Genomic DNA, 14,562 nt, shown 5'->3' with positions numbered 1-14,562 from the left:
AAAAGCCTGCCCTCTAGCCAAAGAGCCAGTAGGCCAGAAAACTTTCAGACAATAACCCTTCTACGCCAGCCAAGCACTGCACAGGAAAAAACCACAGACCCACCCACACCAGCAAAGACAGAGTAGAGAGCCAAGACTTCCACCTCTACCAAACTGTAAAAGACACTCCCATTCCCTCCTTCTCTGTGGTGACAGAGAAGACCCAATGGGGAGCCAGGACTTTCATCCCCACCAAGCTGTAGAGAGGCCCACTCCTCCACAGTCTCCATGAAGACCACATATGAAGCCACCTCATCTCTACCCAGGTATAAAGAGGGACCCCTCCCCCACTGGGGTGGTGTCAGGAGAAGCCTAGTAGAGAGTCAGGACTTTCACCACTGCTCAGCCATAGCAAGACGACCCCTTCACAGTGTCAGTGGAGGCCACATAGTTAGAGATCTCAACACCTGTGTCACAACACATCACCAAAAGAATCTAATCAACATTTACTGAACACACCATCCAACAACAGCAGAATACCCATTCTTTTCAAGCACCCACAGAGCATACAGTGAGACATACCTTGGGCCATAAAACAAACCTCAACAAACTTAACAGAACTGAATTCACAGAGTATTTTCTCTGATGACAATGGCATCAAACAAGAAATGAGTAACAGGAAATTTTCCAAACACTTAAAAATTAAACAACACTCTTCTATACAATTTTTCCAGAACATTCCTGACTTCAGACCAAAACCAAACCAACAGAGTAGAAAAAAATCTCATGAACAGAGATGTAAAAATTCTTAACAAGGTCTCAAGAAAACTACAAAAAAAAAAAAATTCCTAGATTAATGAGTTCAGCAACATTGCAAAGACTGCAAAGCAAGATTGCAAAGACAAGATCAAAATACAAAAATCTATTGTACTTGAATAAACTAGCAACAAAAATGTGGGAACCAAAATTAAAAATACAACTTATTTACTACTGCTGTAAAGAAAATGAAATGTGTAAGTATAAATCTAACAAAACCTGTACAGAATCTGTATGTTGCAGAAAGACATAAAGGCAGTATAAATATATGGAGTGACAGAGGAAAAAAACGAATGGCGGCCAATACAGTAACCCAGGTAGGCAAGGATTACCAATACTAAAACCATTGGTGAAAGACAGATGAGGAAAAGATGTTCATGCACAGCCACACAGAATCACCTCACAGATTAGTAATAAGTTACTAAGGAGAAAGGGCACCTTTACAATGGAGATATCTAAAAGTCATCTTAACCAAACAATGAAACTTAAAATCACCAATGACTAGAGGAACTGATATGAGATGCATCCTGATGATGTAGTGGGAAGTACATAATATTGTCGAAGTAGTATTCTTGCTAAAAATGTTTTACCAGACCAGAAATATTGAGGCAAATTCACAATGGTGGATATTCTATAAATCAACAGTATTCATCCAAAAAATCAGTGCCATGAAAATAAAAAGAAACGGAGGATCAGTATAAAATAAAAGAAGCTAATATGACAACTAAATGTAATTTGTGAACCCTGAATGGATCCAGGATTGGGAGTAGCAGAAAAACAGCCATAAGAGACCTTTTTTGGACAAATGGATAAATGTAAACATGGACTATAGAGTAAGTGATATTAATGGACTAATGTTACATTTCTTAGGTATGATAATGGTTCTATGACAGGACAATGTCAATCTTAGAAGATCCACACTGAATTTTTTTATGGAGTGTCATGATGTCTGCAAGTCTATTGTAAATAACTCCGCAAAACACACTGTACATAGGTAGCTCTACATAACAGATGCAGTAAAGCAAAAGTAGTTAAAAATATTAACTGGGAATCTAGATGAAAAGTATAGAGGTATTTATTCTACTAGTCTTTCAACTTTCCCATATTTGAGGAAAAAAAATTCTTAAAAATCTGGGTAAAATTTAAGTTAACATGCTAACATTTGGCCAAAGTATAAAATATTAAAATATGTATATCCTATGATCCAGTAGTTGTACTTCACCAAATCTCCCCCTAAAGAAACTCACCCATATGCACACCAAAAAATACACAGAGTGACAGTATGCATGCAATTACCTATGATTGTATTACATAAAATGTGACCTTCATTGACCTTCATCTTACAAAGAGATGATCTCCTTTGCTGGCTTTGATAAAGCAAGGAGGCATGTCGGGAGGTCCACATGCAAGAAACTAAAGGCAGCTCTAGAAGCTAAGGGTAGCCTACAGTCAACAGTCTAAACCTCAAACCCTCAGTCCTATAGCTGCAACAAACTGATTTCTTCCAACAACCACATGTGCTTGGAAGTGGATCCTTCACCAGTCAAGATTCAGATCTTGGGATCTGGGAAAGAAATTGACAGCTGAAGGAGTCAGCAGAGTAGAACTGAATGACTTCTGAAGGAAATATATCGTTAGTATTTGGTTTTATAAAAAATAATGTTATAAATACATATGATCTAATGTACTTTGCTCACCCAACTCATAACTTGAAGAAATTTCTGTGGATAGAACACATTTTCCACATCTAGTAAAGTGAGATAAGACTGAACTGCATAAAGCCTTAATTGTCGATCTTCTGTTTCATCATCAAAACCTACAAAGAAATGGATACATCATTTTAACTTCCACTAAATTCTCTAAGGACTCTGTAATAAAACAGTTAATTGTTGGATCTCTATTTTACAGAATGCAGTAATTTACTAACCTTCCGCAAGCAGTCTCATAAAGTTATTGGGAATATCAGGATGCATGACATCTCCTCCCACTGAAAACACAGCATTCATTGTCTGAATAAACCAAGCATTATCAGGGGCATATGTGTCCACAGTGTTAAGAACAAGTATACTTCCAAATGCCACTTATTAAAATTATCTTTTCTGCATCAACCTTGTGAAGAATAACCCCCAACCCATCCTACTTTGTCATTTTTCTCTTAACCTCTTCCAATAAATTATTCTATACTCCAGTTTTATGTAAAATAGGTGCTCAGTAAAAGCTTATTTAATAAGCTTAATAAACTAAGTTCATGTTGCTTCATCTAGCACTGTTCCTTGTACATAACTAAGCATCCAATAAATAAGTGTGAAATAACTTAATGAAATGTTCCAGCTGACTAAGGACAAAAAATGGAAAATGATCTACACTTCAAAGAGGCTTAAATGTGGTGTGTCTACTTGAACAAACTGTTTAACCTCTTTTCTAATCTGTTCCACTTCTAAAATTCTAAAGTTCTAAAATTCTATCATTCCGCTGGCTACAGCTATAGCACTGGCTAGCACGAAACTATTCTTAAGCTATTTCCAAGACAACTGTCTTAACACTGTGCGTTTACTCTTAGATTTAAATAAGACATCTTAAAAAGAATAGGATCTCCTTGTGACCTACAAAGTTACTCTAACTTTTAAAAAGCAAATGTCGGGGCGCCTGGGTGGCTCAGTTATTAAGCGTCTGCCTTTGGCTCAGGGGATGATCCCAGGGTCCTGGGATCGAGCCCAGCATCAGGCTCCCTGCTCAGCAGGAAGCCTGCTTCTTCCTCTCCACATTCCCTCTGCTTCTATTCCCTCTCTCGCTGGCTGTCTCTCTGTCAAAAAAATAAATAAAATCTTTTAAAATCTTTAAAAAATAAATAAATAGATAGATAAATAAATAAATAAGAAAAGTGACATGCGAATGGAGTTCCCAACCACCTTACTGTGACAATTTCCAGTATAAACAGTGGAAAGGATAAATTTTAGCATGCTGATCCCTACTCCCAAGGCCCCCTTGCAGAACAAGAACTTTTACCAGAAAGGAAACTAAGTGTGAAGTAAAGTCAAAGATAAGGAGGCACTGGGGCACACGGATGGCTCAGGCAGTTAAGCGTATGTCTTCAGCTCAGGTCATGACCCCAGAGTCCTGGGATCGAGTCCTGCACTGGGCTCCCTGCTCAGCCGGAAGTCTGCTTCTCCCTCTCCTTCTGCCTCTTCACCCCCCACCCCGGCTTGTGCTCTCTCTCTCGCAAATAAATAAATAAAATCTTAAAAAAAAAAAAAAAAAAGATGAAGCGGCGCTGAAAGAGGAATCAGGCAGAGGTTCCTGTATCTTTATGCTCATAATACTGACCAATTGAGGGGAACCTGGGTGGCTCAGTCGGTTGAGCATCTGACACTTGATTTCAGCCCAGGTCATGATCTCATGGGTCTTGAGATCAGGCCCACGTTGGGCTTCCCGCTCAGTGGCAAGTCTGCCTGAGATTCTCTCCCTCTGCCCCTCTCCCCATTCTCTCTCTAATAATTAAATAAATATTTTAAAAAATCCTGACCAATCAAATGAAAAGAACCAGGAAAAAGACTATCCACTAAGAAGCCTACACAAATTCCTGTTTTTGATAAGAAAGGCTTAAATATCAGGTATGGGAAAAATTATCGCTGTATCTCTGAACTCAACTTGCAAGTGACCATACCTAAACCAATCATTCTAAAGTCACTGTGTAACTAAAGGTATTCATGACTCATGGTCCAAACAAAGGATATTTCTCAGCAAGCTCAGCTATTTTGCCAACCAAATTGACGATAATATATTCTTCTTTGCTCTGATGTAAATATTCAAGCATTTTCTGGACAATCACTGTTATATTTTGTGCATTAGTAATTCTGTAAAGAAGTTCCAGAGTCTATTTAAGAAAGAGGAATAAAAAATTAAAGGGTTTATAATCTATTTTCTTAAAATAGAACAGCTACTTAAACCTGTATTACTTATGCCTGTCTGTGCATGTGTATATACACACATACATACACATACAAAAATCCAGTCTTGCAAACTATATTTTCCACACTACCCAAACAATAGAAAACAGCCCTTCAGTGGGTTTGTCAGCTGAGGGCAAATGGCCTCTCAACAGACAAAGGCTGGTGGCTCAAGTGCTTCAAAGCCTTACAAGCCCTATCAGAATCTCAGGCAGCAAGGAAAAACCATGTTAGAGCTACTTTCACAGTGCTCAGGAACATACCTCTTACTTCTTCAAGTAAGATGAAGGAAAACCAGTACCATGGTAAGCTCCCATTTGGCTGGACTTTCTGAGGACCTACATTAAGGTTCTAAAAATATTGTAACTCCCAGAAATCAGTATGAGACCAAGGGCGGTACTGAGAAGGTATCATTTACTGGTATTTTAGGATCAACAACATTAGCTGCAAAAGAATTTCCATATATCGTATTTGTCAAACTTGTTCAAAATACCTTTAGCGCTCTTTATAATTTTTCAATCTTTACAGCCAGGATTTCAAGTACAAAAGATACCTGTTTCAGTTAATCTTTAGCTCCATTTAAAATCTACAAAAACACAGGTCCCCCTATCAATAGTTTTCAATTTATCTAGCTGTCTCAGACATGCTCCTTGTAGACTCTGAAGTATACATTATATATTTTTAGATAATTTACACCCAATTTATTTCCTACTCTAAGACCATGCAATTTAGCATTTCCAGAACTGCATGGGATATGGTATTAGGAACTGCATGGCTAGAGGTCTTTTATGCTAGCTCCTTCTTGTCTTCTTTCTCCCTGTAAGAAAGAAAGGTAATAAAACCAGTGAAAGGGAATCCCAGTTCGAAGCAACAGGCTACTTCATACCCAGGGACCAAAGTTCTTGATATGCAATTACTTATAGAGGTTAGATGTGACAGTGGCACCCAAAGAAACAGTACTGCAGTGCCTTCTTGGGGCACCACTGATATTCAATACCTTCCCCCAAAGAATTCAAACTACTTTTCTCACTACAGGTAAAAGACAAACAGATCAGACTTGATAATTTTAAACAGGTCAGACATGATAATTTTATTTTCCCTTTGACTCTCATTTTTAAATGAGAGCCTCCAAATTAAATATAGCAATAAGAAAAGTGTACCTAAGTCAACTCTGTTCAATTTGGTAGCCAATCACACAAAGAAAACACTTGCTCTATGTCTGTTCAAAGTGGAAGAGCCATATAATTATTAGTTATTGTCCTTTGGTGTCTTATCATTTTTCTGGGATGCCCACACATAGGAATTAGTATATCTATAAACTTCCCAGATTCATTTGAGGCAGGTAACAATTTTGGGAAGATTAAAAATATGAATGCAAAAAGAAAAAATATGGGACACCTGGGTGACTCACTCAGTTAAGCGTCCAACTCTGGATTCTGAGATCAAGCCTCACCCCAGGCTCCATGCCTGCTTAAGTTTCTGTCTCTCCCTCTCCCTATGCCCCCCCCTTTTCTGCTCTCTCTCTCATAAAAAAAAAAAAATATATATATATATATATATATTTATGTAGATGACAATTTCTCAAAAATACGTTTGTTTCAAAATAGCACCTTTTAGGGGCACCTGGGTGGCTCAGTTGGTTAAGCAACTGCCTTCAGCTCAGGTCATGATCCCGGGGTCCTGGGATGGAGCCCCACATCGGACTCTCTGCTCAGTGGGGAACCTGCTTCTCCTTCTTCCTCTGCCACTCCCCCTGCTTATGCTTTCCTGCTCGCTATCAAATAAATAAATCTTAAAAAAAAAAAAGCACCTTTTTAAAATTCAAAATGTATAAACTTATCTTTTAAAGTTATAATTGCTTAATGAAATAGTGTTCTTTCAATAAGCTATTTTCACTCATTGCTTTTAAGTAATTTAGATGTTCAATAAATTAACTTTATTATTTTTTAAATAAAAAATAAAAATATCTACTCATAGGTCCCATATACCATTTTAAATGAAGGTACAGAGTAATTTCTTTCATGAAAATTAACAGAAATACTTATATGGACACTCAAGTGGACACTGAAACTATTCTACAAAAGGAAAAAGTTGAAAAAAATTAAGTAAATTATACAACTTTCCTTCCAAGCAGTTCAAATCATTTTGGGGATATTTTTACTAATTCTTTCAAAATTCCTACATAGTTAATAAAGAATGCATTAGCCTACTTTACAGATGTTAAGGAGAATATGAACAAATATTAATAGTCATAAATTACACTTTAAGTTGTGTTAACAGAAAGACCTGGAAACAGAATTCAATTCTTCTCTTGGACCAAAAAGATATTAATGAATCCATACAAGTAACTGAACCCAGATCCTCCAACTCATAGTTTAAATCCATTTGTGAGGATACTGACACAAGGCCTTTTTAGAAAAGCTCCTTAAATTTCAGTAGAAAGAATAAAATATACTCAAAAGTTAAAATACATGTCTGTGTCTATACATATACACATACACAATGCCCACTACTCTATTCTCTTCATAATACCAAAAAAAAGTTTAGAAGTTCTAACACTCTGCATACGCTATTCAAAATAACAGTTTACCTCTCTTTTAATAATGGGATCAGGATGGTCTAAGCATTCAATTATTGTCATCTGGTGCTGAAGAGCCAGAGTGGGATCCTGTTGGATAACATAGGTAAGAGCCTTCAGTCCTAGAAACAAAGATTAAGTTATACAACTGACTGGAAACAAATAACCAGCAAATTTCAAGAGCTCTCTTTGTAATTTCTGTCAAAATTATCTAATCAACTTGGGGCATTTGGGTGACTCAGTCATGATCTAAGGGTCATGAGATTGTGCCCTGTATCAGGCTCCACCCTCAGCAGGGAGTCTGCTTGAGATTCTCTCTCCCCCTGCTCTGCCCCTCCCCATTCACGTGTGCATGCACGCACGTGCTCTCTCTCTCTCTAATAAATAAGTAAAATCTTTTTTAAAAATTATCTAATCATCTTACCTAAATATTTGAGATTTATTTTAGGTGACAGAACAAATTTTCCAATGCACTTGGCCGCCTTCTCAAGTAATTCTGATTTAGGATAAATAGAATAAACTGTATGTACACATTCAAACAGAATAGCTAGAATAGAAAGAAAATATAAAATATCAGGGATCACGTTAAGGCATAATAAAGGAACATACTTGTATAGAATTCACAACAAAACAAACTAATTAAAGGTCAGTTTTAGTAAAAAATCTTATTTATGGAAAATGTTCAAAGATAGGAACCTTGTTGTTTTCAGGCTTAGAGTAATTAGGATTATGTTACCACAGCACAATCTAAAGAGAATTATCTATATATTAATAGATAAAAATGATGAATTAATTCACGAAACAAGTATTTACTGAACACCTCCTATGTGCCAGGCATTGTTGTAATAGTATGGATACAGCAGTGGGGAAAAAAGACAAAAACCCCTGCCCTTAAGGAGTTCACATTCTAATGGACACATAGGTAATGTGTTCATTATTCCTATACAAACAGATATTTCCAACACTCCTTGAATACTTTAAAATAATTTGTTTTTAGGCAGTTTCTACCACTTATACACAGAAACAATATATGTAAGTTTATTTTAATATAATCATTTTAGAATGCTATAGCATTCATTTCAAAGTAGGACCACTTCATGAAAATCCTCAAGTCAGTTCTTTAAAGCCAACCTCAAAGAACATAGAACCATCAACTGAACATCTTGATAGTGTCCAAATTTGATTTTCTAACATAAAGATCTGATAAATCTGATAGATGATCAAAGTTGACACTAAAATTTTTTTCAAACTCTTTTGAAGAGCCTGAGTCAAGGAGCTGGAGCCTTGCCACGGTAAAGAAGATCCAGTGAACTATCACTACGTCTGGCACGTGCTGTGGAATCACAGCGATGACAAGGGAGACATAGAATCAGCAGACTTAACAGTTCTACTACAAGTTGAAGCATATCCAAGTGTCCTTGATAGGACCACTTCTCCATTTCCAAAAGCCTAAAAAAACAATCGGATACTTTTTTGTGTACAAGACAGATCTTGAGTATTCAACTAGCTATGTTTACACTGCTAAGTTGCCTATCAATTGATTCACACCTAAATTTTGTGTAAAAAGCTTTATACAAACCTTTTCTATGGAGAGAGAAAGAAAATAAATCAGAAATATAAATTTCTCTTTAAGAAGGGAATGGACTTTAAAGAAAAACTTACAAAGTAATTAAATCTAAAAAAAGACTCTGTATATTCAGATGTTGTGCTGTAAAATGTCCTTACTCTATGCTATGAAAAAAAGAGACTTTATGAGTTCATGAACTAAACAAAGAAAGGCTTGGTCAAGTGACTACCAACTAAGGCAGAAGTGGATAAATCGCTACTAAATCCAGCCCTTGCTCTACTTTTGCAAGCCTGTGAACTAAGAATAATTTTTACATTTTTTTACTGAGATATAACTGATATATAACTTATATTAGTCTCAGGTGTACAATTACATTTTTTAAAGGTTGTGAAAAAGGGGCGCATAGGTGGCTCAGTCAGTTGGGTATCTGACTCTTGGTTTTGGCTCAGGTCATGAGCTCAGGGTCTTGAGATCGAGCCCCACGTCAGGCTCCCTGCTCAGTGGAGAGTCTGCCTGAGATTCTTTCCCCCTTCCACTCCTTCCCCCTTCCCCTCAGCTCCTCACCCCTCCCTCCCACTCGCACTATCTCTAAAATAAACAAAATCCTTAAAAAAATAAAAAAATATAAATAAATTTTAAAAATTAAGGTTGTGAAAAAACAAAGGAGAATTTATGACAGAAACCTATGTTACCTACAAAGCCTAAAATATTTACCACCTGGCCCCCTTCTGAGAAAAAGTTTGCCAAACCCTGAACTTACAGGCCAGTCCTAAGTAAGATTAAAAATAATGCTGCTCCAGAGCACCTGGGTGGCTCAGTCAGTTAAGCGTCTGCCTTCGGGTCAGGTCATGATACCTCCATCCTGGGATTGAGCCCCACATTGGGCTCCCTGCTCAGTGGAAAGCCTATTTCTCCCTCTCCATCTGCCCCTCCCCTCCACTCATGTGCTCTCGCTCTCTCTTAAATAAATAAAAATCTTTGAAAAAAAATAATGATGCTCCATTTTCTACTGTAATTGACATGGTTTCCTTTACAGATCCCTGCCAGTCAGAACTCTTCTGCTATCTGTGTTACTACAAAAGGTTCTCATTACTCACCTAAACTTTTTTAGATGCTTATTAAGATTTCTGGAAAGCTAGTACAGGTAAAATTAATAGTTAGAAAATTGCACTTATTAGTCAACTTAGGCATAAATGAGCTGAAAAAGAATTTAACAGGTTAATTATTTTTCCACTGGAACAAAGTCCTTTTATTCCTCAGCTCTACAAAAATCTGAGTATAAGTCTACAAAATGAAATAGCAGCCACCCTGCTGTCTCCCCTCTACAGTGGTTTCAAAAAAAGTGCTTCTGAGGATTTCTAAACATAAAAACACAATGTGAAGTTTTATTTTCTCTTCTAGAGCAACCCACGTCCTAACCAAAATATCATCAAGTAAAAATTATCAAATTAAAAGTTAATAACATTCTAACATTCCTGACACTGTGGTTTTATCATAGGTATTTTGGGTTGGATTATGCACAAAATTTGAAGTTCCACTCATACCATATCCTTCAAACTAGACTTCACTTTCATATGAAGTAAATCTCTATCTACTGATCCGACTCTGGCAGGGAGATGTGGGTACTACCCTATGCGAGTGGAAGCCCAGGTTCTCCTTTGATACTTGGGAGAAGCAAGGGATCCTTGTTCCTTCTGGGTGGGGGATGGGAACATCTGCTGATACTATCCTGCTTGGGAAAGGAAGGGGCATTACTTCATTAGTACTCCCTACATGGCCTCCACTGACACCACTGGGGTGGCCTGAGTATCCCTGACCAGTGGTGAAGGCTCCAACTCTCCACTAGGCTTCTCTAACACCACCCCAGCAAAGAGGGGAGAGGTACTTTGTTAACCCCCTATTCTTAAATATGTGAAATCCAGGCTTCCCACATCATGAGGAGGGTGTGCCCCTCCTCAACACCTGGCAGGAATGAAATTCTGGCTCTTCTCTTGGGCTTCTCCACCAGGAGTCCAGTGGAGGGTTGGGAAGCTGGTTACACCTGGTGAGGTGGAATTCTTGGCTTTCCACTTAGTCTTTTCTGCCATGATATAATTTGTTGTGTATGATGCTTGGCTGGGAGAGAGGCTACTGTCTAAAAGTTTTCTATCTTGCTACTTTGCCCTTTTCTTGTCAGTCCTTTGGCTAGACAGCAGGCTTTTTTCTTGGGGCATTTTTGTCTGCGCCCATCAGCATTTCCAGGTTGCTGGCTCTCCAGTACCCAGTTTGGGGACTATGAGGCAAAAAGAAAACCCAGGGTACTCACCGTGGTGTTGTTCCTTGCATCCCAAGGTCCCTAACCAGTCTACCTTCATTTCTCCACCTTTCAGTCATATGTTAATTTTACATATAATATCCACTAAGTGGGAAAAACAGGGAAATGCACGTCTATCTACTTTTGATGGTTCTGTTCCTTGTACTCCATTTTATATAATCTCCCAATTTATTAAACAGCTTACTAGTACCCTGCCTAAAAATCTTCCATATCTCTGGATTTATACAGTATAAAGTCCAAATCCATTTGGCTCCCGCGAGAGGACCTCTAAAATATGGCCTTTCCACTGCTCCCACTATGAACGGTCCATGCAGGCTGTGGTAAGTCAATATGCTCTGAAACAGTTTTAAACATCCCCACTTCTGCACCTTCTCTCTCATGTTCCCTCTGCCTAGACCGCCTAGACTTCCCTTCTGGCTATCTGAATCCTACCTACCTTTCAGGGCTCCATTACATCAGTAAATCCTTATGTGTGGCCTCAGGCCCACAGTGATCTCTACCACCTCTGGACTCCTGTAATATTTATTCCCCGCACCACCCTCTTAGCATTCTACCTTATACTGGTACTATGCTTTCATATATAAGCTATTTCTCCCATTATACTGTAAATTCCTTGAAGGCAAAGACTGTATTTTACACTTCTTCATATGCTCTATATCACTTTGTACAATGCCTGGTACATAACAGTAGTCAATAAATGTCTATGATGTGCTTTATGTCTTGATTTAACATTAAGGTAAGTTGTAATAATAAAACTGTCATAAAAATATGGTTTAGAAAGTATAAAGACTAAAATCCAATCCGATAACTGATAAAAGTAATCTTCTTTTCCTTTAATTCAATTAAAACATATTACTCATTGATTAACCCAGTGCCAGATACTGGGTAGACACAGTCTCTTCCCTTATGAAGTTCATAATTTAAAATTCACATTCTTAAGCAATAAAATATTTATGTTAGCACTACTAGAGAACAGTCTACCATTGATAAAATCACTGTAAGTTATAAACCATATCAATACAAAAAGGGGGGGGAGCCTAACAATGGAAAGATTAATAAAGGAAACAAACAATAAGGTTTCCATGTCAAGGTGAACACTGGACTGACAGCCTACAAAGAAATGAACTGATGGTGTTGGTCCCAGAAATCACAATAAAGGAAAGGTGCCCTAGCGGAGAACATTAAAAAATATTTCCTCAGGTATACAGCATTCTCCAAATCAAAGGAACGGGTAACAGTGGCTATCTCTAAGAAGGGGAACTGGGTGGTGGGTGGTAAGGGTCAAAGAGACACTTACTGTTCACTGTATACCTTTGTGTGTACCTTTTGAATTTTGAACCATGTGCATACATTACCTATTCAAAAAAATAAAATTAAAGCTGAAATGTCAATTACCAAAAAAACAAAAACAAAAACTTTCTGTAAGAAAAAGAAAAGCAGATCCTTGACTAATTCTAAACAGAATTCCTTGAGAGCCTTTTAAATTCATCCTACACGCTAATTATATCTCAAAACTTTTTAACTTGGCTGCCTGCAAAGACTCTCACACTTTTCTGGATCTTCTGACAGTTCCTAGCCAAACCACCTGTGTCAGTAAGGACCATCCTTACCTCTGGCCTGACTCTTCTCATTAGACAGCAGGATCCTGGAGAGTATCAACTGATCATTATGCTATACACTCATAAGGGCAGGGACTGTGTCTACCTCATTTTCCTTTAATCTCCCGGACTCATCATGGAGAAATAAATCAATCAACTCTTTTCTCAATCTCTCCCTAGTTTACAAATCAAGTTTTTGTTTTGTAAGCCTTCAATAAATACTGGTTGAACAAATGAATAAATCACTTTTATTGCCTTAATTACCATTTATACATGCAAAACATAAATCTATCCTTTAAAATTTACCATTTCAATTCACTATCATCTACATTATCACGCCCGTACTAGTCTTACACATGCAATCCTTTCTTCTTATTCCTACTTCATCTTTGTCAAGCACTTTTGCTTACAGTTAAACTGGTGCAATTTCTGCCCTCTAGTCCACCCTATGTTTCTACAATCATTGTCCTTAAAGATTCACAGCTTATCACTGACTGAAAGAACAAGTAATGATCTTCCTCCCTATTTCACAGTACTTTACTAGATTAAGAAATGACTTCTCATCTGAGTTAATCTCTCAATGTCTCTTTACTGCTCTTCTCCAGAGCACGCAAAATTCAAGCTGTTTTACTTTGCTTCTGAATATTTCCAAATAGCCCAATTTCTTTAGTGAGCTTTTTCAAACTAATCAATAAAGAACTAATAGTTCACCCCTTCACAGTCAATTAGATGCTTAGTGAATAGAAAACAATTTCAATAGAAAAACAATTTCTATTAAAAAATAAAATATTTAGAAAAGAGAGATAATTTTAATAATGAACTTAGGTCAACATTTAAAACAATGCCGTAATTTCAAATTATTTCTATTAGTTATCTAATGCTTGCATTGAAAAATAATAACCCAAAGAACCATCTTAAAAATTAACACACAGAATTCTTTTGGAATTTACAGTATTCTAACACACATTTTGCTACAATCCTGAAAAACACTGTTAATCATTAGAGTAGCATTTACATGTTACCTACCATATGTGACATTGTGATTTAACTCGGCTCTTCGTAAGGATTCATCAAGAACATCATACATTAATTCACTTGTCCTGTTTAAAAGATATTTTATTTGCAGTAGAATTATAGTATTATAACTCAATAAAACAGTTTTTCAAACTTCTCTCTCTTTAAAACTGAGGATCTACAGAAAAGAAGTGAAAGAAATTCATTTTATGAAGTTATGGGAATTTCACTTCTTCAAGATTCCATTTGCTCTTTTTCATGAGTTTAATTTCCTGCTTTATCAAAGCTGACTAGTCAAGGGAGAGATAACCATAAGTCAATCAACTCTTTCCTCTACCTGTACCTAGTCTATGAATCAGGCTTTTGTTTGGTTGAACACACTACCTTTCATAATTTCATTTATAATAAAATAAGCTACCTGCTTCAAGTTACTACAGTAATACCTCACACATCCAGATTATTCCAGACAGTAACCATATAGTTTTTTAAAAATATTCAAATACTTTCTTTGAACAGCACCAAGTTCTCTGGAAAAAAAATTGTAACTTTCATTCACATTAAATATAAATTACGTTTTGTGAAATGGGTTTCTACCATTCCTATGTCTTCACGGTTACTGATTACAGTTACAGTAACTGGACTGAGGTAGATACTGTAAGAAAATGCAGTGCTTTGTAGAGCACTCTGCCTCCAAACCTAGAAAAATCCTCCGCAAGAGGTCAGTGTGAAACTATGGCTTCTCAACTGGC

At 37.0% G+C, this 14,562-nt stretch overlaps 1 protein-coding gene across 2 annotated transcripts in view; it reads right to left on the bottom strand.

Moving 5' to 3' along the window:
• AP4E1 (adaptor related protein complex 4 subunit epsilon 1) overlaps nt 1-14,562 on the bottom strand; it is a 66,915-nt gene that overhangs the window by 33,218 nt on the left and 19,135 nt on the right. For both annotated transcript variants that reach the window (XM_057306322.1, XM_026518468.4), the window contains exons 8-13: nt 13,826-13,899; nt 7,745-7,867; nt 7,333-7,442; nt 4,530-4,669; nt 2,723-2,835; nt 2,493-2,611 (exon numbers count right to left, since the gene is read on the bottom strand). In XM_057306322.1, coding sequence (XP_057162305.1) covers nt 2,493-2,611; nt 2,723-2,835; nt 4,530-4,669; nt 7,333-7,442; nt 7,745-7,867; nt 13,826-13,899 — 679 coding nt within the window. The remainder of the gene's footprint in view (nt 1-2,492; nt 2,612-2,722; nt 2,836-4,529; nt 4,670-7,332; nt 7,443-7,744; nt 7,868-13,825; nt 13,900-14,562) is intronic.

This window comes from Ursus arctos, unplaced genomic scaffold (assembly GCF_023065955.2).
Source record: "Ursus arctos isolate Adak ecotype North America unplaced genomic scaffold, UrsArc2.0 scaffold_36, whole genome shotgun sequence".
Taxonomy (NCBI): domain Eukaryota; kingdom Metazoa; phylum Chordata; class Mammalia; order Carnivora; family Ursidae; genus Ursus; species Ursus arctos.
The sequence above is the reverse complement of the archived record's forward strand: the minus strand, read 5'-3'. Positions and strand labels throughout refer to the sequence as shown.